We start from the raw sequence: 27641 nt of genomic DNA on the forward strand, positions 1-27641 counted from the left end.
CAGTGGCAATGTACCATGATGGGAACCAAAACGTGCCAGCAAGACAAGTGCGGGGGGCTTGGTAAGGAAGGGAAGAGGGATACAGAGAAATTGGGAGCAAAAACCAGCAAAGTGAGTGCATAAGAAAGAAGGAAAGGGAGTTTGAATTTGTAGGAGTGCAGATGGGTGGGGTAGGCGTTGCAGGGCAGAGAGGGGAAATTAATAAAGATGGAGGCTCATTTGATGTTTGATGCACAGTAGAGGTGACACAACTCCATCCAGTCTCCTCCCGTTCTTGGCTCAGCATCTATAAGTATCGCCATCCAAACCCTGATTCATGATGGCACATGTAGAGGGATTAGGATTAAAGCCCCACTCACGTTACCAACCACAGTAGCCAAGGAGGGATGCCAGGGAGGAGGAGACGGAGGTGTATGTTTGTATGTGTGTGGGTCAAGTGTTTCACTTGAAACTTCAGTTCAAAAAATATTGCTAGGGCTTTTGTCTTCTTTGATTTACTATAAATTATGGTCAAAAATAGCTTCCTAAAGTGAGAAATCAAAGTTATGCCTTCCTGTTGAGGTTAAAGCCACATGGATTGACTCTCATCTTGAAAATATACTGTATATTTACTAGAGAATATCGACTCTTCTTCCTCATTTTCCCCTCCTTCCCTGCTCTTTAACATTATCTATCAAATACCTAGTAAAACCTGCTGGCAAACTGACCTCCACTCTGATATTTCCCCACTCGCATAAAACTGCACAAAATGTCAATAGAGAAACGGAGAGAGGGGAGTATTAGGAAATGATGCGTTTGTCCACCATCATTCATCTGTAACTGCACAATGTACCAGAGTAGCAGTTTAATACATATCGACCTGAATGAGATAGCTCATCCACTACTGCTGATTCATTTATAGGTTGAGTTTGATTTTCCATTGCTGTGTCAGTGAGAGCATAAACTACTCTCCGTTTCTTTTTTTATCCCACTCCAGTCTCCCTCACTGTTGCTGGATTTCTTGCATTGTTACCACTCTGACTCTCTCTGTCCTTCACCCTGCTTTACTTACCCGTCTTTCTCATGCTCTTTCTGTTTTCTCTTCGCCCTCAACCCTACGTCAAACTCTCTCATGCTCTTTGTTTTTTGTGCGAGTGCCCCGAGTGGAGCTCAGTGTGTTTTTATCTCCAGACATTCAGATATTGAGCCGGTGGTTTGGGCCTCTGTAGTCATGAGTCACACTACCCCCTCTCCTACTCCTTATCTCCCTCACTTTCTTTCTCCCTTTTTCCTGATAAGGGTAAGCCTTGCACTTTCTCTTTCACTTTCATGCTGCAGAATAGAGAGCCATTAGCTGTTACACAGAGACAGACAGTGTGTGCTCATTAAACGTGTACACATTAGAGCTGTATTGAGTGTGTGCAGCATGCTACAGCAATATATACTCTGCATCTCCTGCTCTGTGGTGTCTTGTCGAAAACAGCAGATTGTGCTGCAGGAGAGTCACGCTGTGTGTTTGAGATCTGTGGGAGCCAGCAGATCTGTGGCTGCCCTTGTTGCCAGTTGAGAAATAATGCCACTTGCGTAACAAAAGCAGTCCGGTGTCCATGTAGTGCCAGCCCTGGACACTGGTATCCTGCTCTCTTCATGTGCCCTAAATAAAGTACTTGTAAGTAGGGTATTCTATAGATACTTAGAAAGTAAAATATATCTGCATAGTACAATATGTAGTGTATAGAAGCCAGGATCGTACAAGATCAAATGAAACAAAATGGCAAACAGCAGCGTGGAGGGCATTTTAGCAGAGACATGTACAGCCCCAGTAATGAAATGATTAACTGACATCTGTCCAGTATCTGCATACACGCAGAACAATGCCAGTGAACAGATTGACATTGCTATGGACAATTCTGCCCTACATCTAAAGGGCACTAACTAAGATCTAGACTGTGTGACATTGAGTAACTGAGTAATTATTCTCATCTTCATAATCTGCTTCTCAAACAAGAATATTATGATATGATGTTTAGGACTGCAACTCATTTTCATTATCATTTTAAAAAATGCCAGTTACAATTTCCAAGAGCCATAGTTGACATTGACAGTGTGAAAAACGGTCCAAAACCCAAAGATACTAAAAAATAAAGAAAAGCAACAAATCTTCACATTTGAGAAAATGGAACCAGAGAATATTTCTGCAGTTTTGCTTGAAAAATTACTTAAATGATTAATCGGATATCAATTTTCTGTTGTGTAATTTTTGCACAAATGAAATTCACCAGTCATGATATTTGAGCTTTGTAATAAAAACTTACTGTTTCCCATTTTTAGGGCTGAACGCAACTTCAGCCGTTGTTATAAAGTCAGAGTGGGACAAATGATTAGTATTGCAATATATCAGGTATGTTAATCTCTCTCTCTCTCTATCTCTCTCTGCCTCTCTCTCTTATCTTTTTCTCCACTGACACACATTCACGCACCCTCATCCTCATGACCTACTAAAACAATCAGGCATGTAAAGCAAGAGTGTGCAAGTTCCTGTAAAAAAAAAAAAAATATATATATATATATATATATATATATATATGTGTGTGTGTGTGTGTGTGTGTGTGTGTGTGTGTGTGTGTGTGTGTGTACCATCACAAGGTCAAGAGAGGAGACACGCAGGCTGCATGAGTCCTTGAACAGGATGTCATAGATAAGTAAAAATACCATGAAAGAGCCAGAAACAGAATTGTGTTGGTAGGGTGCTTCCACTCTACATGGTAACACTAAGAAGAGCGTTGACTTCTACCTGTGGGGGAGGGCAACTAGTAACCTAATAAATCACACAAGACAGCAGAATTCCGTGGTGGCGCCATTATTTTTAGTCTCTGCTTGCTGCTAAAAGTATTACCAAAGCTATTCTGTCCAATCAGAGACTCAAGAAAAGAAAAAAGGGATTCAATTATGAATTTGTACATATGAAGAAGCTGCAAAGTGCACTCAGATATTCAAATGTGTTTCAAATTAGTATGCAAATGATTTCCAGAACAGATCATCAGTGTGTGTGTCTGCGTTAGCGCAGGTATGTGAGTCCGCATTCATGTGTGCACATGCATGTCTGTGCATATGAATGTCTGTGCATACATCTCCCTTTTAATCCCAGAGTACGTCAACGAACCGTTTATGATGAATTAAAGATCAATTCAATTACTGTGACAAGGTGTGTTGGCTCGATTATATTTATGGTAATAATCTCCATCAGCGTATTGTCTCAAGTGGGCCAAAAGTCACAGCCCACTGATTTGGTCGCTCCTCATCTCTAAACCCTGGCCAGGATTTTATCTGGCCAGTTGTGATGTGAACAGATATAATTAACCTTTCAATGCCCGTGGTGCAGCTCCCAGAGGCTGCCCGGCACCCTAATTGGTCCCTTACACCTGCTGTGAACAAAGGGGAAGCCCTGTGTGTGTGTGTGTGTGTGTGTGTGTGTGTGTGTGTGTGTGTGTGTGTGTGTGTGTGTGTGTGTGTGTGTGTGTGTGTGTGTGTGAGTCCCATTGCATGTGTTCAGCTGCACTATAACAGATGGAGAGGGAAAAGAGGAGAATCCCATTAGAAATTCCATTAAAAATAGATTCATCAAGAACACAGCTGCAGAGATGAGAGGAAAGAGGATGGACATGAGTATTTGGTTTGTTTACCCCTCTACTGTTGTCAATTTATCAGTTTCAGTGAGGGGTTAAATGAAAATGCTTTAACAAATGTAACAATGTATCATGTTTTGACTGGCCAGCTTTGTTGTTACAGGGCATGTTTTTTGTTTCAAATTAGACAATATGCTTTAACTTCCAATAGTTGTAGTGCAGCTAGGATTCAGCATGATTTCAGAAATCTTTCATCGTGAACATTAGCGACAAATATCACATTTTGTTCTCAGAATCACAGTGAAGGTTAACAATTATGCAGCCAGAAAAACATTATAGGAGAAAACATGCTACCATTCACTCAGATTAGAAAGCCAACAGGTGCTCTGCAGATTTACAAATACATATTAAACTTGAAATACTGTAAATAATGAATACAATTAAATATGCTAATGTGTCAAATGTATTGCTTTCACTATTTTCAAAATTAAAATGAGCATATATTTAAGGTGCACAGGGGCAAACCGAACAAAACAAAACAAAAAAAGGTTGCAGGCCTTTTGATTGGGAGAGAGAGTATAGCCCGCAGGTCTGGTTCCACTGACAGGCGGCTTCTTGTCTTGTTGTTATGTATACCAGGGATGACCGAGCCAGATCACAAACTGTATATGATGATGGGAACATCCAAAACCACAGTGAATGCAGACAATGATAGATATCTGTCTTCCACCCGCAGCCAAAACCTGTCCATTCAGCCTTTAGCCACACACAATAAATGAACAATGATATGGTAAATCTTCCGGCACCCATAGTCCGTTCTCAAGGCACCCACTTTGGGAACCACTGTTCAGCTGCACTACTGCAAGGATACGTCTTTTCTCAAATGTATGTAGAAAACTTCACAGTTCATTCTTTCAGACTCTTTTGACACAATTTTACATTTCCTGAACAGATTGTTTCTTCAGCTTTACATTCAGAATTCTAACGCAGAATACAGTCTGCTTGACGCCTGTCCTAAACTGTCCGCTGTGACCACAGAGAGCAACGACAATTTAATGAGGTGGCCTTGTGAGGTTTTTTTGCTCACTCAAGCTAAACATGGAGGTGACAGGCTCAAGTGTGTTTTTTGGGTGATGTCAAAGCTCTGTTTATGAAAATAGACTGCATGTAGAAGCAGAACACAATAGTAAATTATCACAAAATAACTCCTGAGATGAAATAACTCCAGAGATGTAGCAGTGTGAGTGCATTGGAGGGTAGAATTCAAGAATAGAAAACACACAAAACCAAACTCTCATTGCACTGTAAAATCAATTTTCAATATTTCTCTTTAGTCTAGTTGTGTAATGATCTTGTCTGCTGCCAGCAATGCTGCTGTATGTTCTCTCCCGTCCAGATGGCAGATGTATGATTGGTCGATTTTCAGGATGCTAACAGTCTCTGGCACACATATTCTGTCACAGTGTCTCTGTATGGTGTGTGAGACAATCCTCACACACCATGGAAATCTGGTTTCCCATAACAATACTTTTACTGGATGGAACAACATGTGTGTTGCACGCACACGCACACGCACACGCACACACACACACACACACACACACACACACACACACACACACACACAGGCTCCATCCATTGGATAGAGCAAGTGTCCCGCCTCCTGTTCCTTCCTGGTTGTTTGTTACTAAGGGACAAAGCCCTGTTTTATGTGGAGAAAGGTTGAGATTGACAAAGAGGCTTGTTCAGAGCCTGGAGTCTCACTGCCAAGCATGACTTAGTGCTTCTGTGGCCTGTTTCTTCCCTAAATGTCACAGCACTTAGTTAAATTCTAATTTAGACAGACATGTCATATAAAATGTATCATGTTGTCCTTAACAGCCATGCTTTATTTACAACCTGTTAAGGTCCAAATCATCTGTGTTTTGATGAATATTGTTGCCATAACAACTGCCCCCCTATTTTTATGAGTCAGCAAAAAGCTCCTTTGTCATTCAGAGACTGGGGTTGTCTGTCATGGCTAACAATGTTATGGCTAACCTACAATGTTATGGCTTTATGGGATTTGTTTTAGAATATTACCAGAATCATCACAGCTGCAAACGAAAAAAATATGGCAACCCACATGCTTGCAAAGCAAACTTGCCCTATTCTCAGAACTGTTTGCACGCTGGTTGCTTATCCTTCAACCCTTTCTGCCAAAATGCACCTGTCTGAAGAACTCACTCACTAGCAATGGAGACTACTAAATGAAAACGTAATTACACACTGTAAACACATTGAATGGCTATTGCTGAAAATATGCCAACCATAAATGGTATCAAAAACAGGGTTTGATTTATTGAACATCTTAAGAATTACAATTTTGAATGAAATATTTTGAGCTCCAGATATCCAACATAATCCCTCCGCCACACTTCCTCTTTGACAGAAGAGTGTGTAGGAGGTGTGTGTGTGTGTGTGTGTGTGTGTGTGTGTGTGTGTGTGTTTTGTCAATGCAAGGTGTTGGCATAGTGGTGTGTATATACAGTATGTGTTTGAGTTAAGAAGGAGTTATTCTGCCTCAATGGGCCATGTCGTTTAACTTTATTTTTATTTTTCCTCATCTCTCTCTCTCTGTGGCTTTCAGACTCTTCACACTGTCTCAGAATTAAATCAATAAACCAAAGTCAAATCTTATATTTCATTCAAAATATAGGGTCGTTTCAACCATTTATAACTAAGCGCTGGCTGTATCCCATTTGACCTGATATTGACCCCAGGAAGGATGTAGCTGATGGGGGGAAGGAAGGGTTTAATGTGTTCGTACATGGACAGTAGGATCTCTCGTGGGGGTCATTTGGTCTCTCTTCATGCTCTTCTGTAACCCAGACACACACTTTTCATGACCTATATACACACATACACACACACACACACACACACACACACACACACAGCTATTTAGCTTGATATCTCTCTGTCAGTCTTTTTGTGATTTTGCACTATTTCTGTTTTGATATTTAAAAAAAATAATAATAAGCTCTCCCTGCCATGTCTTTCTTTCTTTCTCTGAACTATCTGTTTTCTTTTCTGTAGTCTTTACTCAGTGTGAGGGCTTCCCCTCCTCTGATCCACCTCTGTATATTTATAGCTCCTAAGCCCCAGTCCAGCAGGAGCCATCAGAGGCAGCTTGTAAACCAAGTAAAGATCTGTCTCTTTAATCTGGCCAGTTGATTAGCTAATACACCTCTGTCAGGTCATCCGCGCTGTACGCTGCAGGTGATCCATAGGATTGATGACACTTTAAGTAACTCTTTTTTTCCTCCTCTATTTCTCTCTTTCTCCAATCTCTAACTCAATTGGTTTAGCAATTTTTCACTCTGCTGAAATGTACTTGATGGTTGATTTCCATCATATTTGGATATGAATGATTTCAGTCATACATGCAATTTCCTAAATGCTGTAATTTCATGCATTACATTTTTCATGTCTTGTGCTCTGCATAATATCTGAACTACAGTGAAGAATTTGCCATTCAGCAACACGCATAGACATTAAACTAGGACTGTCAACAATTATTTTTTTTAATCGCAATTAATCGCTGAATTTCTATAGTTAATCGCATGTTTTATCACATGATTAAAATTCTATTATTTTGTATTTCAGAACTGTTTTTGAGTACATATTAACAATGGAAAGCAATTCTTACCAGTGTATCTTGATTGGGAATCAAATGAATGCAAAGAAAGTTACTTGATTTTAAGATTTGTATTTGTTTATTATTTATTTAGGCACGACGTGAAGCTGAGTGAAGTGCAAATAAATTAATAAATGATGGCATGCGATTAATGCGATTAAAAAAAAAAATGTACGCGTTATGCTCGGCCCTTAATCGCATCGCGATTAACGCGTTAATGCTGACAGCCCTACATTAAACACATATACACATTTTATATTATTTCTACTTTTTAGCTATGTTTGCAGTGTGGCTGTCATTCAATCCACCACTTTGGTCCAGACTGAAATATCTCAACAACTATTGGCTGGATGCCATGGTATTTGGTAAACACATTCATGGTCCCCAGTGGATGCATTATAATAACTCAAGTGATCCTCCTACACAATCATCGCATCAAAATTATAATTTGTCCAATACTTTGGCTTATTACCAAATAACTGCAAAACTAATAACAATTCTATCATCCGCTATACTTAGTGTTTAGTGCTAATTAGCATTATGTTAACATGTTAACCTAAGACGATGAACATTAAGCTCAAAGCACCGCTATGTTTAAGTACAGCCTCACAGAGCTACTAGCATGTCTGTAGACTGTTGTTTAATTATCAAGGTTATTCATTGCCCCACCTTCATTCAACTCTGCCTCCATCTTATCCCTCTACCTTTCTCCCTGCCTGTCTCTAAATCACTACCTCCTATACCTCCTGGCATATAATTTAGTCCTGTATGCCACTTCATTATGATTAGGTCCGGACTTCCATTAGTGAAGCCAGTTGCAGACTGAAGCCAGGTTGTTTAATAAGTATGACTCATTGGACTTGGGAGAAATGGCTTTCCTGAAGGCATAATCTGCAGCAGCTGAACTGGCACGATGGCAGCGCACCACCTGGCCGTGTGCATTCATGTTTTGAAATTAAAACCAGTTGGCACAGTGCTGTTTGCTCTCTGCATCCAGCAAGTAGATAGATGCTCCAGCAGTGTGGTATCAGCGCTACCTTTCTGTCTCTGAAAAACAGGAATTGTTGTCATAATGTTGTGACAGGCCTTTTCCTGCAGCCTCTTGTTTCTTTGATGTGTTGGTTTTCTGCAAACACTGGTTGTGGTTTTTCAAAACCCCCCATTGTGGCGCAGCTTAACCTGGGCGCTGAACCTTCCATCAAGTCAATTCGGCTTTATTGTTTGGCTTCTTTGCACCGCTGAGTGAAAAGAAAATAGACCAATCAAGATCAATCACTCTGGATTATTGCCAAAGTGTGCAGGAGTATGCAAACACATGGTGAGACAGCTGGTATCATGACATTTCCTTAGATTCAATTTCCTTAACGTCATTTTCTTTTATTCCTTGAGTATGTATTTATAATCATATCCTTGTGTGTGTGTGTGTGTGTGTGTGTGTGTGTGTGTGTGTGTGTGTGTGTGTGTGTGTGTGTGTGTGTGGTATATGGAGGGAAATGCAAGTCTGTAAATGTTCCAGTGAAGGAGTGAGTCAGCTTGAAAGCCAGACCGCTCAGATCAACACAGGGTTGCTGCAGAAGATATTTTATAGATGAGGTTTCTGTGCATTGCTCAAAATGTGAGAGTGCTCCCTCTGCGTTGATCAGAAGGATTTACCCAGCGCTATTTTAGTCTTTTTACTCCTTCTGTGTATTGATCATTGTGGTTGATGAGAGTGCAGAAGGGGGGAAATGATTCAAAGCATGTGTGCACGCTCCAGTGTTCATTATTGATGGCAGTGAGGTCAGTAAATGACTTAGAAATAAGATGGAGATTAACGTAGGGGGGAGGGTGTGGATATTTTAGAGCAGGAAAAATGAACTGAGGAGAATGCCTGTTTTCTATTTGCCCTTCATTGAGTCCCTGTGGCTGAGGTGATGGACAAGCACTTAAGCAGGCAGGTGGTCCTGCGAGAATGACATGGCCTTGCAGAGGAAGGTAATAGCAGCGTGTCACGATGCATTAGAGTGAGCAGATAGATAGGCTCAGAGATGTCTCAGATTTGTGACCCAGCTACATATGAAACACAGATAATGAAACTAGGACAGAAGAAGACTGACAGAAATGAAGTAATTTAAGCAGCCGGCTGACAGGTGTGAATAGCACACTCTAGCAAGGGGAGATTGGTGGGGTGTAATAATCTGCTTTTGTTGAGATGAAAGAGAAACACCAGGGGTGTATGTGGTGATGGATTTATTGTTAAATGAAGATTGACATCTTTCTTATTCTGACTCTCTGGACAGAAAGGCTGTGACCCGAGACCTGAGTGCTGTCACATGAAGAGCAAATTTAGTCGAGTTCACACACACGACTGTGCTGTGGTCACATCAGTGTCACACCATCAACACACATTCTTATGTATGAAAACAAACACTGAACTTAAGCTCTACTGACCTTTTCTGATTTCAGCCCTGCCTGTGAACGCGTTATGGGGCGTTAACTTTCCCCAGAGGTTTTAACCAGGGAGCAGGGTGACAGACGGAGGATGTTAGCGCAGAGCCGGGGAATCATGGCGGTGACAGCCTGTCATTGTACTTCAACGACTGATGGTATCATGCTGTCATTGTGTCAGTATTGGGAGCAGACCCACAACACATGCTGAACAGATAATAGAAGCTTTATCTCTGGATATTCACTCACATTCGCATGTGAATATGAACAAGGGCCGCTTCAAAGGTGAGCAGAAAGTTATTAGGATTCTTTGGAAAAGGCTGGTGGTGTTCAGATGAAGTAAGATTGGTGTTATGAAACAAGAAAGCATTTCCTTTGATTAAAAAATCTGTAAGGAAAAGTTTGAGCATATTATACTTCACTGCTGGGAGTGTAATAATGTATTGAATTATGCGCCTGCAGTTTTCATCTGCCTCCATTTGTCCAGATGGGGAGTTTTCATTATGGCATTTCACTTGGTGGCCCGGTGCATTGTCATTGTGAAGCAGTGTGTCAGTGAAATCTTTTCTTATGTGTCCAACAAGCTATTAAACACAAGACCCCAGTAATGGATGTGACAGTGACTAAAGGGACACTTTTCTGTGTGTATGTGTGTTACATGCACCCTATAGCTGGTGTGTTTCTGTGTGAACAGTAATTGGTTGATTCAGCCATTCTGAATCTGCTCCGATTTCCATTTTCTGTGACAAGCATAAAGTGTCCCATCTGCTTAATGCACCAATTTACCATCCTGTCTCATTGAGGGTGTCCCTGACTAAAACAAGCAAACTAGATCACTAATTTGTCCCATAAACAAATCTGTGAAATTGTATGTTCTGCCAATTCAATTAAAATGACTTCATTCAACCTTTAGGATTAAACACTTCTGTATAAGCTACTTGTAGTGATGCATACAATCTGTGTGATGGTCTTACAAACAGATACTTGTGTATCATATTTTCACATTTCAATAATTATTCACTCGTCAAGAACAAAATATGTAAGATTGTCGTGGTTTAAATAAATGTATCTGTATTAGGAATTTTACTCAAGAATTTACTTGAATTATTGATTGATTTTTGGTTGATTTAAATTGTTTTTTATTGCCAACAATGCTTAATCTACTGTAATCATTTATCAAGTAAGACCAGCAACAAACCTCAGTATTGGTTCAGAAAATCTCAAATGTTCATTCATCATTTTCACGCTTTAATGTTATGATAAAGAGTTATGTCTTGTGTCCCACGTGTGTGTTATTGCAGCAATGATTGAAATGTTTTTAATAATAATAATACCATACACCAGAGATCTTCAGCAGGGGGTCCGGGACCCCAAAGGGCTCCACAGAGTCACTGCAGGGGGGCCTCCAAATTATTGTCAATTTTTCAGTCTTTTCATAAATTAAAATGTCTTAACATAATTCTAGTATATTATTAGCAAATATAAATCCCCACTGCTTACTGGCCTATAGGTAAGGTAGGTCACTAAGGCCATCCACAGATACAGTTCATCCTAAGGATTCACTGTGCCACATGTATGCTTAACATTAAAACATGATTTATAAAATCATGCCAACAATTAGTAGGCTATTTTAATTCCTTAGTATTCTATGCAAAAAAAAAGATATGTATAAAGGCTTTAGGCTGCCCTACATACAATATATGTAGTAGGGGGTCCCTGCTCCTTCTCTCTTTCAGTTAAGGGGTCCTTGGCTTAAAAAACGAAGACTCCTGCCATACACTGCAAGGATCTTTTTATCTACAAGCAAATATTTGAGTAGCGGCTCTGGTCAGGGATGTGCTGTTGTAATGATACATCTTCTGATGCTAGGGGATGTATCATTACAACAGCACATCCCTGACCAGAGCCGCTACTCAAATATTTGCTTGTAGATAAATGAATCCCTTAGCAGCTTTTGTTTATCAAAGAGATTCAGAGGCTCATCACAGCACTTTGTTTTCACCAGAAATTCTGATATTTTACACATTTCAATGTGTTAAAACGCTGTTGTACTTGATTGTGTTTAAGAATGTTAGTTACAGAAGTCAAGAGTTTCCTCAGATTTCCATAATATTACCAGGCAGTCAGGATTCAACTCAGATTTTCAGAAGGAACACAGACTGCAGATCTGCCTAATCACCAGATGCTTGCTCTCTAATACATAATGCATCAGACTGTTATTACAAGTCTGCGGGGAAAACACAACAGTCATTTACATTAATATTTCATCAGGCCACTGTGACATCAAAGTCCTAATGGAGGAGACCCTGCGTGTGTGTTATCATTAATGAAGTGGACCCTGGTGGCCTGTGCTTGGCCTCTATCGGGGTGTCAGGTGAAGAGGTGATATAATGTGTTAAGTTAGTTTAAACTCAAAAAACAGACGGGCATTAACAAACAGGCTCATGAATAAAGCTTTTAATAGAAAAGCTCTTTGAATCACACAAGGCAAAGGCTTTTCACAAAGAGACTGAAAGCATAAAAGTGAGCTCATTGTTTGAAAGGAGTTTGCTGTTTGTATTCCATCCCTCCTTTGCACTTTCTTTTTCTATCTTTTTGTCTCCATCTCCATGAAATAAAAGTAAAGGTATAAAAACGGATAGCAGAATCCTTCTTTTATACACAATGTCATTGTTTTTTTTCACTAAACACTTTGGCAAATATCCCTATGTTCCCTTACTATTAAAGAGTCTTGAAAAAGACACGTTCTGAAACAGGATACATAAAAAATTAACCTTTCTCTCTAAAAAGATGTAACAATTTTATGCTAAGCTAAGCTAACACGTTCTGGCTGTAGCTTCAGATCAAACACAGACATGAGAGTGGTATCCATTTTCTTCTCTAACTCTCGACAATAAAGCGAATAAGCATATTTCCCAAAATGTTGAACTATTCCTATAAAGAGTGTTGTTGTATGAGTAAGAATGTTCTATGAGCAACTCATTCTGCAGTAACCAACAGTAAATGGCACTAACTGACTTATATTTGATATGAAGTGAAAGGCTACTATTTGCCAGCATTGTGACATTTTCCACATCTCTGACATGAGCTCACTGTTTCCTCAGATGACAGTGCGTCAGCATCCAGCAGTATGGAGGTTACCGACCGCATCGCCTCCCTGGAGCAGAGGGTCCAGATGCAGGAGGACGAGATTCAGCTGCTTAAGTCTGCTTTGGCCGACGTTGTGCGCAGGCTCAACCTGTCCGAGGAGCAGCAGGCCATAGGCTCACGCAGAGGACCCACCAAAGGTAACATACATACATAAGCATACTTTTTTGTGGGTTTTTGAGTTACTTCTTCTGGGGTGTCGAGCAACAGGGTCTGCAGTTCTTCTGGCTTACAAAAATGTTTTTGGAGATGTTCTTTTTCTCCTTTTCCACTTCGTTCTCTCTCTTTCCTGATGATGTCTCCTTTCCTTTAAATCCTGCTTATTTCCTTCCTCTTCCTGTCACTTCTGTCCTCTCCTCTCTTCCTGGACTTTGTTGTGTTGTTAAATGTGTTGTGCGTCATGTGTATAGGCCCTGCTTTGATGAGAAAGTCTCCCTCAGCAGACAGCAATGTTGGGAAGCCAGGTATGCTGACTGTGATGTCCGTCTGCACTAACCAGGCTTGGTGTTGTGTTTAAAAAAAGCACAATTCAGTCACTGCTTGCTAGTAATATAATGTAAATCTAGTGTGGTATTTCACTCGGACACACAGTTACTTTCAGTACTGTACTGCCTGAGGTCAATGCACTGTGACCTGAGTCTGAAGATAGAACAGATAGAAACAGATTTATTGTTAACCAGGGGGAATGTGTGTCTGCAGTATATACATATAGTCCAAGAACTGTCACAACTTAGTGCGAGTAAGCTGCTAAGCTGCATGTTTTGTGTTCACCTCTGTGTATGCAACCTTTATGTTAAAGGGAAATTCCCGCTACATCACACATATTTCCCTATTCAATTAGAAAGAGCTGTTGTTGATGTATTTTGTTTTATCCCTTAATCACATGGACAAAATAACAGGAACACTTGGTAATGTAACCCAGTCCGCCACAAATTACAGCCTCAGCCCCATAAGATACGGTAAAGGAATAGTTTGACATTTTAGGAAATGTTTATTTGCTTTCTTGCCGAGAGTTAGTCGAAAACATCGACATCACACTTGTGTCTAAATATAAAGTCACAGCCAGCAACCGGTTATCTTAGCTTAGCATAATAACTGAAAACAGGGGAAAACAGCTAGCCTGACTGTTCAATGTTAACACAATCCTCCTACCAGCACATGTAAAGATAATTAATTAACACACTATATCTTGTTTGTTTAATTCGTACAAAGTGTAAAAAGGACAAATTGAGATTCTAGCCAGGCTAGCTGTTTCCACTTGTTTCCAGTCTTTGTGCTAAGTTAAGCTAACTGGCTGTTGGCTGTAGCTTTGTATTGAACAGACAAACATGAATCAAAATGGTATCAATCTTTTAATTCAACCCTCAGCAAGAAATTAAATAAGCATATTTCCCAAAATGTCAAACTATTCCTTTAAGTAAGAGTTGAAACAACACACCTCACAAGTAAAAGGCACAACTCTTAATTTACTAAACTCAAAATTAATGCTATTCATTTAAACTGTGGACCCCAGGAAGAGTAGCTGATGTTTTGCATCAGCTAATGGGGATCCTAATAAAATCAAATCAAATCCACCTCATATCACTCAGCTGAATGCAGCATGTTCTCATCTGTTCTCTGAGCAATTTAAGAAGCAAATGTAAAGAAAATAATACAGCACATCATCACAGAATAAGAAAGCACTGAACCTCATAGATTGATCAATGATACGCTTTTCCGTTTTTGTAGTATTTTTGTTGTGTATAACAATACTGTGTCAATTTCCAGCTGAGGTGTTGATATAATGCCTTTTTATGTCCTCAAATGTGCATTTGAGTGATGAAACAGAAACAGATTAGGATTCTGCGCTGCTGCCAGTTTCAGTCTCCGGAGTGACTGCGGACGGATGGAGTTTCAGTTTGATTTGGAAGCTGGAGGATAACTTAGACTCAGAGCTGCTTTCTGTTATTGTTCTCCATGTTTAGCTGCAGGGAGTCAGCAGCCTGCTTCCCTCTACTGAAGCACAATGATCTATTTCAGAAAGCTTAGCACACGCACACAGACTGCATATGGACAGTCACACACAGAAACACACACATTCATCTTTTTTAACATGCTAACAAAATTACAACCTCAATGTGCCCCTGCTGAATATTAACTACATGAAAGATAATGTAAGCAATATGTGTGTGTGTCACTGTGTCCCTGAATGCATGTGTGTGTGTCTGCCAGTGGGATGAAACGGGGTCTATTAAATATTTATCACTGCAGATAAAGCTGCAGCTTGGATTTGTTATTCTGGGCTTGCCTGACGTGCGTCGTGCATGCGTGCGTACATATATCATCTTTATAGAAAAGTGATCGAAACAGACCAATATTATCAAAAAAAGATATTAAGTTAAGATAATTTGTATTTGCATCACATTTAGGATTTCTCCGGTGTGGGAATCTCATGTGCTGCCTCTACTTTTACCCTTATAATATATTACACTGTGTAATTATTTGTCTCTTTGAACTCTCACTTATGTGTGTGGTGTTTAAGGCTGCAACAATAACTGGTACACTACAGATCAAGTAAAATTAAGTGTTGCGGTTCAATTTGAGTTTTTAATACCATCATTATTGCATTAACCAACAACAAACCGAGAGTTCCTCCTATACTAAAGGGGACAGGACACTGTGCTACCTCAGTAATTACACATTTTTATGGCAAAAGCTGGGCTTTTGGTATTCTTAAGAAAGTGTATAATGTTTTTAATTGAAAATATGTTTTTATGTGATTATTGTGGTTTTTAAGGCCAATAGAAAACGTTAAGACTCACAGTCTAACCATATTTGCTCGTAATACTGACTGAAATAACAACAGGTGAACTATGAGAACAAAATGTCAAACCCAATAATACTAGTAACGCTGTAGAAACATGCATATACAGAATGATGTCATTAAACTTGTTACTCCAGTGAATGCTGGGAGGCTTTCCACTCCCCTTCTGGAACACGAGTTTTACCTCATTTCACTAATTAACAAGATAATGATACACCGGGAAATGCAATTTTTCTGGCCAGCCTTTTGTTGACTCTCTCTAATGACACCACATTAATGGACCCTGGTACTAGTCTTGTATCCTGTTTTTTTCTGAACATGTCTGTTGTCTTTTTCTTCCAGCCAGGCCAATGATTGCCACCCTGCCGTTACGACCAACAGTCAACAACGGGACCATCCTACCAAAGAAAGGCAGCCGCACTCTGCCCTCCCCATCTGGATCTGGATCCAGAAAGGACTCCAGCACAACAGCCAGCAAGAGGTGAGGAAATACAAATGATCATTAGCTACTTAAATTACTGTGCGACCTATACTTTAATGTTTGCAGTTTGTTCTATATTATTCTATTATCGTGTATCTATTGCATTATTTCGACTTTTAAGGAGGTTATTCTCATTTGTTTTTGACTCGTTCCAAAGGAGATAGACATGAAGGTTTGCACTCAAGTCTAGTGTTCAGTCTAAGTGTCTTAAGCGTAGTGTTGCTTTACTGAACCTGCGGGTCTTGTTAACACTGTTCTAAACGCGTTAAGTCCAGATACAGCTGCATGTAGGCCAAGTTGTGAGGTCTTGCATGTATGGCGTCTTTCTTTCCAGACATTTTATTTGTCTCAAGACATCTTTTTAGTCCTGTCTGTCTGTTTACATGTCAGATCATTCAAGCCTTTAAGTCGTCACCTATCTGGCTTTTTATCAGCCAAAGTGACTGACATTTAACAAGGCTGATAAACATAGAAACAGTATCTGTTTTTTTGTGCTGTGTGTGTGTATAGTCTTTGCCCATCTCTGAAAGACATTACCATAATCAGATGAAGCTCAGCAGACAGCAGGGACCAGCTCCAGTCTAAACAGCTGTTAACTCCCCTGTGGCGTTGTTTTCTTGATTTTCAATGTGTGTGGTTTTATTTCTGCTTCAGGGATGTTTTACAATACTGAGATGTTGATAATGCTCGCTGACTCTCACCTTAAGGTTTACTGGAGAGGACAGTTAAGAAATGGCTCTGCAGATTGAAATGTAACCAGTATTATAATAGCAATATTTGGTCTTGTGTATTTCCTTGTTGTTCATGCAGTTTTCTTTTGTTTTTCTGAATGGTTTCAAGCTCTTTCTACTTCATGATTTCTTGAACTTTGAACTTGTACGAAAGGAATATGACTTTTCACTTACGTCTTTCGCACTTCATCAGATATAACTAGCTTTCTACTTGGGGACAGCGCCGTAGTCAGGATTGTAGAAACACAGAAGTCAATTTCTGCTCTATTACATTTTTTTTAAATATTCTAAATGCTTTAGTGCTGTTTCAAAGCCTTCTCCACAGTAGAACAAATTAAATGGATAAATACTGAATATTTATTGGCCAGATTTAAATATATTGAGTTTAAACAATACTGGAATCAGCCAATAAAATACCCATTCATTAATTCCAGGTTTTTTAAACCCCAGAATTCCCAGACAAAATGCAAAGCACATCCCCTCAGTGTTTATCTTTATGTATTGTGTTGTCTGTCTTTCCCTTCTTTCCTGTCTTGGAGGTCCGCCCTTTTGCATTGTCTCTCTCTAATGTCCCTTCCAACTATGATGTTATATCCTGTTTGTTCTGTCCCCCTACAATGTGATGTCCTGCCAATCTGTCCAGTTTGTCCTCTCTGCCTGTCTCTACCAGAATCCTCTACCTGCCTCTTAGGTGAGAGGACCATCAAGTTACAGTATATCACTGGTCACAATATAACATCATCGCAGTTCCGATGCTTGCTAACCTTTTTTTTTTTTTCAGTTTTTAAATAGAGCCCGACCGATGTCGGCCTATCACAGACATATTGGTATCTATCGATATTAGCATATGTGTTGTCTGATAGAACCTATAATACAGAAAACAATGTTTGGGGTGATTTAAAAATGGTGTCATAACATAGTTTGTCCAGCAGAGCGTGGTCAGCAATGACTGATACTGAATTTACAGTACTGATGTTTATTTAGCTATTTATTTTATTTTTATTTATTCTTTATTTTCTCAGTGTTCATTTCTAGAATTGATTGACAATGTAATACATTGTAAATATTCTTTAATAAGGTTATTTGTTGAAAAAAAAAGCAGCCCTCTGAGTAGCTTTGCAGCGTCATATCGGTGCAAAATCGGTGCACAATCAACATGGAAAAGGTCAATTTTCATTCCAGCTCAAACATTTAATATATTGGCCAACATATTGGTAATCTGTGAATTTTTCCTATCTAAAATCAGTCTCAAAAATCTCATATCAGTCAGGCTCTATTATTAAATCATCATCAAGTTGCATGATCATTATGACGTTGTGACATTTAGTTCATTGCTAATATTCACCATTTATGTTTAAATCATTGTTCTTTGTTTGTGTTGTTTCCAGTCTGTGCCTGGGATTAGTCTAAACTGCAGATTGTTCACAATCCCATCAGTGTTGGCATAAACACAACTGCCTTCCCCACTGCCCTGTGGCCAAATTACTATGATTCCTTGTGGGATAACACAGCAAACAACAGTTTCTCTCTCTCTCTTCTATTCTGCTCTTTACTGAACAAACACACACAGGCTCTCCAGAAGGGATAACGGCCACTGGCCAGTTTTAGGATTTGAATAGACTATTCTCCTATAGGGTGGATTAGGTGACTGAGCCTGGCCATTGGATCGCTGATGGAGCCTTTTCATTGTTATAAAATAGGCACGCTGTCTGCACCACCAATATGCAGATTTGCACAGGTCTGTACTGACATTGTAGTTATCACTAGAGTGGAGTAAAGAGATGGTATAAGTGTGTGGAAACAACAAATATCCTAATTTCTTTGTTTCTCTTTGGTGCAAATTCTCTCTGACACTGCTGCAAAGAGCCACAGATCTGAGCTGAATCATGAAATAAATACATCTTCCATGTACCTGCTTTCAAAAGCTATTTCTGTGATGAAAACGTTACCAGAGGGCAGTTTTAGGAAAGCAGCGTCAGGTAGTTTTATGACCTATTTCTTTCCTGTCTCTGTCCACCTTCCTTCTCACCACAGCACTGTGAGGAGAGCCAACTCAAACGAACATGTGGGAACACTTACGCGGAGAGATTCAGGCGACGCCAAGGGCAACCGAACTCGCGCCGGGTCCACCGGCAGCAATTCCAGCGGCAAACGAAGTGACAGGTAACACAAATGTCTTGTTAAATCAGATTTCCCTATTTAGTGGCTCACATATTCATCTTCCAGTTTGACACATTAGAAAAGACGCTGATCTCCTTATGAAGCACTTTCAAATCAAAAACATGCAATGATTTATCTGGAGGAGGGATACTGAATGACAGCTGTCTGTTTACTCGTTTACTTTGCAGCAAACAGAGGGAGCCAGTGTTCAATGCAGGTAAGAACTGGAGGCACCTTTATGGCTCTGTAGCCTGACAGCTATGATCGTTTCATGCGATGATCCAACCCACTGAGAGCCATTAAACACCACATGCTCAGTGGCTCCCTGTGTCAGTAAATGTCAATGAATCCTGTCAAAATGAAGATTTGCTTATCAGTGCCTTGAACTGATTTCTGCACACAGAGCACCATTGAGGCTACTTTACATAATGTTGTGTCCTAAACATCAGTGTCACATATTCATCCTTTCCATGATCCATTCCTTCACTTCATCCATTACTACATCCAAACCTCCATTCATCTTTTTTTAATAAGATCTTTCTGCATTGTTTAAATTGAATTTTAGTGTGCAATTTAATTTTTATTTAATTTTTATTTTTATTTTTATAAACTCACTATGGGTCATAAGAACTCCTAACCTCTGTTGTGTGGAGACTGAGGAGACTTTTCAAATTAAATGAAATTTTACATGAATCATTTCAGACGCTTGTCACTGGGTCCAACTGAAACACAGAAAGTTGCCCCATGCATTAGCTATTGTAGCTAATTGCAGAGCGATCTACTACCGCAAATGTAGGGCTAACCAAACTAGCCTAACATGTTTTTGAGTATTTATGTGAAACAGAATTTTTTTTTTGAAAACTTTAGGAAGTTTTATACACATTGTTTTTTGGAGTCCGCCTTGCCTGAATCTCTACGTCGGAGGTGGCGAGTGCAAAGTTAGCAACACCCATAGTCATTATGGCTATAATAATAATAAGACCAAGGTTAAAAAAAATACTAAATTTCCCTTTAAGTTGTGATAGCTGTCTTTATCTGAGCACAACACCCTGTGATGCCGCTAAGATGGCGTTAGCTCATGATTTTCTGGGTTTTTAAAGTCTTTTCAGCAGTTGATGATATTTGTATATTTATGAGCTAGGAGATATACAAAAGAGAGAATTAAGAGTAGAACAGGAGGAGCCACCTATTATATTTTGAGTGTACTGTATAGTGTTTCCAGTATATGTACAAGACAAGTGGATCATCTCGCACACAGTTTACTCTTTAAACAGAAAACCGGAAACACATGATAACAAGACAATGGGACTGACTATGAAATTAAATGAGTATTAATCACAATTTCCATCTCCAGCATGCTATTGAATTTGAGTAAATTGAACTGCTGTTTTTTATTTGGTTTACACACCTGGCTTCAGTTCTCTCTAGTTCAGGCTGCATCAAAACAAAGTGTACAGCATACTGACCCACTCCATCCAACAAACTACTGTAGTATTTTATAGCAAATATGATCCACATATAAATCAGACTAATACATGTTCTTTGTACATTTGTACATTTGCAAACTGTACCATCACATTACTTAATTATTTCTACCATGCACCACTTATTGGACATTTGAATTAATTATAGACAAATAATCTCCTGCGAAGCGGCCCGGTTACGGCAGCACCATAGGCATAAACTGCTACTAGCTGACAGTTAACCAATACAAATGATAATTGCAACAGTAAATTCTGCCAATAGAATGCTTACCTGCAATACATGAAGTGATTACATGCAAAGTGGTTCATTTGATACAACAAAATGTGCTGAAGCCAGTGCAAGCACATGTGTTTGTTTTTACTTACACATTGGAAAAAAATTCCAAAATCAGCTTTTTCTTTGTAGATTGTTAAACAAAGGGGAAAAGGCAAATAAATGTAAATCCTCACCACATAGGAGCAGAGGGTGGGGTCCCATCACGCAGAAATGAGCACTGATTAATTCCAACCATTAAGGAAGGAACACTGATGCATTAGGGGTCTTGAGGACAGATGCTGCTGTTTGTTAATGCCAGGAAACAGGAAGTGCACTCATATTAGTACAGACCAGGAAGTGAGGAAGCCATGCCACCTCTCACCTGGTGCTTGTGTCTTTCTCTGTGACCTTTTACAAGGGATGCGACGTGTGACCCACTGCAAAGGTAGGCTTCCCCGCTCCCCTCGCTGGAAGCCCCCGGCCTACACAGCTCTCTGGACACTGCAGATGACTTGTTTTGATCTCTGTACATGCATCACCTCTGCTCTGAGCTGCAGTGCAGAGGCAAAGTATAAAATCAGGACCGTTATTTTGAAATTTTAATTCATATCCTGTTTGGATTTTTCCTCCTAAACATTCTGGTGGTATTCGAAACTTTAGAGATTTCCTTCAGTGCAATGATCAGAGAGCTGTCCAGACGGGGGCAGGAGTGGGTTGACAAAGTGTGTGTGTGTGTGAAAGTTATGTTCCCTTTATTGTTTTTAGAGTTAATTAACACACACACACGCATATATCCTACCTAACCTACACTGAGAGCTGCGTCCGAGTGTGTTTGCAGTGTTTGCACTTGTGTGTCCCCACACTTGTTGTTTAACTTCAGACGAAGCTGCTGCTTCACCAAATGTGTGTGTTTGCTCACAGCCTCACTTTTTCTCATAGGCATTTAGTCTCTGTCACCATAGTAACAACACAAAAAGTTCTGACACTCGCTTCCTCGCAGTTGCTTTGAGTTTTTCTGCCAACACTTAAATCCTCTGTTCTATTCTCACTGCAGCTCGGAGCAAGTAGATTTGCCGCGGCGCTTTTTATCTTCCTGCTCTCAAAATGAATATTTGCATTACAAACACATTCAGTCTCTCTTTTTGGGTAGTTCCTAATAAAGTCTGTTTGATTTTACTGCTTGTAGTTTTCTCACATGGCCTGAAGTAGTGTCTGTTTGTGTGTAGTCCCCTTCAGAAAATTATTCACAAAGCTGCCAAGAATAAAACTGGAGTTAAAGCTAATTTCCTTGCAGATATATTGCTGTTTAGCCACTTTTGTTACAGAATAATTCATTTTTTTAAGATAATCTGAGCATTTTACCCTTGAAAACATCTACACCTGTGGTTTTTATTTTTCGGCTGGGGACCCCTTCAAATAAATCTGTGTCTGCTTGCATCCTCTCGTCATAGGTTGCATACAGTACATCTATGCATACAGTATCACATCTACATACAGTATGTGTTGTGAGCAGTTTAATCAAAGGGTGATTGCCCCCTAAACCTCTCAGCTTGTTTCATCTGAGTAACTATTAGAGGCCTGAAGAGGTAAAACTATGACTTTTAATTTTCAAAGAAGTTTCCTGAAAAGAACAATGTAATTTTAGATGATTAAAGGGAAATAGGAATTTTCATGAAAGAAAAGCTCCATTCGAACCCAAGTAAATACTGTATTTATTAAGTAGTCATTTATTATCTCCATATATGTTGAATTGTATGCTGCCTGTAGACAAGTTTCACAGTTTTGCCTCTTTAGCTAAATAAGAGACTCTACACTAGCTAGATAGACTCTACAGTAAATTTGTGTATCCAAACATCACTTTTCTTCTCCTGTCCCAGTGATAATCTCACAACCCTCAGGTTAACCCTGTGACCCCTTGTCTGGGTCCTGACCCCCACTGATTTAAACCAGTGAGGCAGGTTCTAACCGAATTTATTCAATTACCCCAAACATCGTAATAACTACTGCTTCAAGATAAGATCCCACTGTTTGATGATAGCACTCAACGTGCTTGTGGTTTCTAATGGGAGTGAGTTTCCCTACTTTCCTTTTGATAGTTTGTGTTTTGCCAATTTTTTTTTATGATGCTTTAGTAAGTGTGACACAAAAACACAGCTATTACATCTGTCTTAACTTATTGTCAACCGGCCCTGACAACCTCCACCACTCCTCTCCATCATTGGCTCCTCTGCTCTTTTTCCCGTCTACATTATAGTCACAGTACAGATATACCTCAGCCACTCTGCCAAACGAACGGGGACCAGCGGAAGCCCCCCGGCTTCGTCTGTAGAGGCCCGTCCAGCCACCAGCCCCCAACAAACCTCAGACAGCAGCAAGGCAGGCATGGCCAGAAAGGGTGGTGCCACCAAGGTGCCGCCGGTCAGAAAGACCCTGAATTTTAACCTCCCGTTGAGAAAGTCAGGGAGTTTGTCATCGTACTCTCCCATTGATACACAAAGTTATCGCAGCCCCATCAAGTCTCCCAGCCAGTACTTCCAGATTTGTTACTAGCTAATCAAGTCTGTAAATATAGAATGGCAACACTCACTTCTCCAGACAGATTTAATGTGTTAATTCCAGTTATCAAGCTGCAATTTGCCCGAGACGGTCTCGCACAGAGCCAAATTCATGGTTTTTATATTAGATCTGTACCATTAAAAACACCATATGGTGGTGTCTTGTCACTTTGCGTTCCACATGTCCTCTCATACCAAAGAAGTTGCAAAGAGATAGCAGGTTTTATTAGCATCACTCATAAGTCCATTATATTACCTTACATTAAAGTGTTTTCTTCTAATAAGCTTTTGTGGACATTAATGGTTCATTTTGTTTGTTTTGATCCCCATAATGTTTTCTGTGGGAATTGTTTTTCAGTGTTAGCATATTTTAAATTGATCAAGTTTTTTCATTTTCCCCTTTTCTAAGCTTGAATCTTTTTGCCCCCCCCTTAACATTTCCATTGCTCTGCTTGTGTCTGCATTTTATGTTGGTTAACCTCTGCTCTGAGCTGAATATTTATGAGTTTTGAAAGTGTTTGCAGTTCATTTTAATCTTTGTTGTTATAAGAATGTATTTGAAATGACTAATAAAGTCAGTTAAAAAGCTAATTTGTTTGTTTGCAAATTCTGTCATTTGTTGTCCTTTTCATAGCAAAAAAACATATCACATCACATCTCTCCATTCATCATCTAATCTTACATTCATCAACATTGTCGCGATTGTCATTCACATCATAATAACACATTGTATTACGCTTCAGTGTCATGTCTGTGCTTTTTGCATACTTGTCATAAAATATAAAATGTGCTATTCACATAATTCCAGCAGTCACATCTGTATTTTTATCATCTCACTGATCCTTTCTGTTACTTTTTCCAGAGGAAGGTTATGTGAAAATGTACTTGAAGGGTCGTCCCATCACCATGTACATGCCCAAAGACCAGGTGGACAGCTACTGCCTGGAGGCCAGAGCCGACCTGCCCAGCAACAAACTCAAACTGGACTGGGTGTATCCTTTTTCATCTCTCACTTTATTTGCACAGGGAATTTTCTGAGGAAATAAGAAGTTTCAAATACAGTCCTGCTTGTGATTTGGAAAGTGATCGTCTGAGGAGAGTAAATCCAGATTGGCCTGTGATGTAGTTAGAGAGAGGAAGCTGACATGTTTTCAGCTCCAATCGCCCTGCTTGTCAGACCAGATCTGCTCAGATGTTCATTTTCGGGCTCATCGCTCTGCAGCCTGCAGTCAGTAATAACCTGCATACAGCTGGCAGGCTGAGGCACAACCAGTCAGCAGCTCCTCTTGTGCTCTTTTATTTTTATTTTGTTTCAGTTTGTGCTTTCTCTCTTTCTTTCATGTGTTGATGAAAGAATGTATTGTGTTGATCAGTCTAGCAGAAACCCAATGGGGAGAAAGCCGTAAGGGAGATGAAGAAAAGATTAAATCTGAAGAAAAAAGCGCACACGCACACACACACACACACACACACACACACACACACACACACACACACACACACACACACAGAGAAATAGATATGTGGGCTGCATGTTTCGTATATGTTGAATCCAGTATGAACTAGATTGCAGATAGATTAGACACATGCACACAGCGTGTCTTAATGTTGTAGTTTGAATGCATTTTAATGTATTTTTTTGTGGTTTCTTACCTTCATGTTATTAAATAAATGTGAATATTCGTCACTGTCTCTAAACGTTATACCTGCTGGTTAGAGTGTAAGCAAATAGATCCTTAACTTTTTTAATTCTTGGGATTAGGGCTGCAACAAAAGGATTATTTTCATTAGCAATTAATCTGCTGATTATTTTCTGGATACGTTATTTGGTCTATAAAACAAAATTCCTAAAGCCCATGCCGCTGTCTTCAAAGTTCTTCTTTTTTTTGTCCAACAGTCTAAAACCAAAAGATATTCAGTTTGCTATCAGAGAAGACAAAAAAGCAGCAAAGCTGTAACTGGGGAATTTTTGGCATTTTGCTTGAAAAACTACTTAATTTTCTTACAGTTGATTAATTGTTTCAGCTCTACTTTGGATACAATTTCTGTTTCATCCCTTGACCTTTTTTAATGTCCAGTTATGGTTACCGCGGTCGAGACTGTCGCTCCAACCTTTACTTGTTGCCCACTGGAGAAACGGTGTACTTCATCGCCTCAGTGGTTGTCCTGTTCAACGTGGACGAGCAGCTGCAGAGACACTACACCGGACACACGGATGACATAAAATGGTGAGACACTTGGGGATTATAAAACACACACACACACACACACACACACACACACACACACTAACCCGAGGGACTGCTTCAGTCATTTACTGCAGCCCCATAGCACATCTGGCATCTACCTTTAATCTCTTTTCCCTGTTAGAGTTGATATAATACAATCCTCATAGGCTGTAGAGTGTTTTCTTTCCTTGATGCCTACTAAGTGCAGAATAACTGTAATGAGGGAGCAGGCACAACAAGTGTGTGTTGGAATGCCTTCATTTGTTCACAAGCATGAAAGTGAGAAAGTGTGTAGTGTGATGAGGGTAACCTTAAAGAGACACGATTATGTTAGTACACCCTGGGGTTAATAAACGTTCAAATTATTAATGAACATTTTGGATTACAGATCAAAGGATGGATTGCAAACAGATTCTTACTCCTTTGAAGACGAAGTGTTAGAGCTTCACACATGCTATGAGTGCTGCCACACCGCTGTGGCCAATAGGGGATGAATTTATCTTAAACTGTTTCGTTTCCCCCTCACATTAGTGCAGACGGCGTTTAGTAGGTACAGTGAATATCGTGTTCACAGCTTTAAAAACCTCCTTTCATGTTCTGCGAGCGCGTTGCTCATCTTTATTCAAATGCTGCTTTTGATGTTGAAAGGCTTTTAACTGTTTTCACGTCTTTCTCTTCAACAGTCTGGCTGTCCACCCCGATAAAATCACCATAGCAACCGGTCAGGTGGCGGGTACCTCTTCAGATGGAAAAGTAAGTGAGGTCTCTTATTGATATTTTATCACTTTAGTGATAGATTACGGGAGGGAGGAGTTTTGCTATTTTCTTTAAGAAATTATTTTTATCTGTTTATTTCTGCTTACAGTAATAAACAGACTGGGAAGCTGAAACACATTCGCTCTGTGTTCACTTATTAGGCCCTGAGCGGCGAAGGCCCTATTGAAACTGAAGGAATTATTATTACGGCAAATTAATTGCCTTTTTGAGGGGCTTAACATACTCAAACACTCACCAAAATTGACAGTCGCATCAAGTCTGGTGACAATTTACGTATTTTAAGGGTTTCGGGAATAGGCGCACAAAAATGGCTCGCTAGCGCCCCCTACAAAGTTACAAAAATTGAGCCCCTGCAGTAAGTTTAACGTAGACTAATGAAACTTGGTACACATATGTAGCATGTCAAGACGTACAAAAAAGCTCATTGGAGCCATACCCTAAACCCAACAGGAAGTCCGCCATTTTGAATTGAAAGTTTAAAATTAGTGCGATTTTGGCCATTTCCATGTCGTACTTTAACAAACTCCTCCCAGAGATTTCATCTGATCGACTTCAAATTTGGTGTGTGTCATCTTAAGACCTTAAAGATGAAAAGTTAAAAAACTTTTCGTCAAACGGTGTGGGCGTGGCATGGCGGCCATTTTGAGCATTTATCGATGAACGAAGAAGTTGTTGTATCTTGAGTGTCATATCTGCCCAAAATTTCTCACGTTTAACAAGGGTCCAGGCCTGAGGACACCTGCAGTCCAAAATTGACTTTTGGTCATAGCGCCCCCCACTGGCAACAGGAAATCCGCCTTATATGACAAACACCATCCAATTTACATGAAACTTATAATGTGTGGTCTACATGTGATACTGAGCCGCCCCCCTATATTTTATGTCACACAGCTAATGAACTGTATGACATAGAATCTTGTGTGGGGTATCATTGAACTCAGCTGAGAGTTTCTTTTTGATTGGTGATGGTTTGACCCGCCCCATATGCTGTAGCCACGCCCCCTTTTCATAACTTACGACCTGTTTGATGTAGACCCTTGTGTGAGGTATCATTGAACTCAGCAGAGAGTTCCTTTTTCATTGGTGATGGTTTTACCCGCTCTCTATGCTTTAGCCACGCCCCTTTTTATAACTAATGACCCATTTGATGTACACTATTGTGTAAGGTTTCATTGAACTCAGCAGAGAGTTCCGTTTTCTTTGGTCATGGTTTGGCCCACCCACTATGGTCTAGCCACGCCCCTTTCACAGCTAATGAACTGTATGACGTAGACCCTTGTGTGAGGTATCATTGAACTTAGAACATTG

At 39.8% G+C, this 27641-nt stretch overlaps 1 protein-coding gene across 11 annotated transcripts in view; it reads left to right on the plus strand.

Moving 5' to 3' along the window:
• The window catches only part of eml1 (EMAP like 1), a 56662-nt gene that overhangs the window by 22403 nt on the left and 6618 nt on the right, over positions 1-27641 (plus strand). For 4 of the 11 annotated variants that reach the window (XM_031279251.2, XM_031279254.2, XM_031279249.2 and 1 more), the window contains 10 exons: positions 12816-12998; positions 13269-13322; positions 16004-16142; positions 17517-17564; positions 18908-19036; positions 19222-19250; positions 21192-21218; positions 24191-24320; positions 25407-25556; positions 26240-26309. In XM_031279251.2, coding sequence (XP_031135111.1) covers positions 12816-12998; positions 13269-13322; positions 16004-16142; positions 17517-17564; positions 18908-19036; positions 19222-19250; positions 21192-21218; positions 24191-24320; positions 25407-25556; positions 26240-26309 — 959 coding nt within the window. The remainder of the gene's footprint in view (positions 1-12815; positions 12999-13268; positions 13323-16003; positions 16143-17516; positions 17565-18907; positions 19037-19221; positions 19251-21191; positions 21219-24190; positions 24321-25406; positions 25557-26239; positions 26310-27641) is intronic. The other 7 variants (XM_035994959.1, XM_031279253.2, XM_031279250.2 and 4 more) reach the window with 6 other exon arrangements.

The sequence above is a fragment of the Sander lucioperca genome, chromosome 18 (assembly GCF_008315115.2).
Source record: "Sander lucioperca isolate FBNREF2018 chromosome 18, SLUC_FBN_1.2, whole genome shotgun sequence".
NCBI lineage: Eukaryota > Metazoa > Chordata > Actinopteri > Perciformes > Percidae > Sander > Sander lucioperca.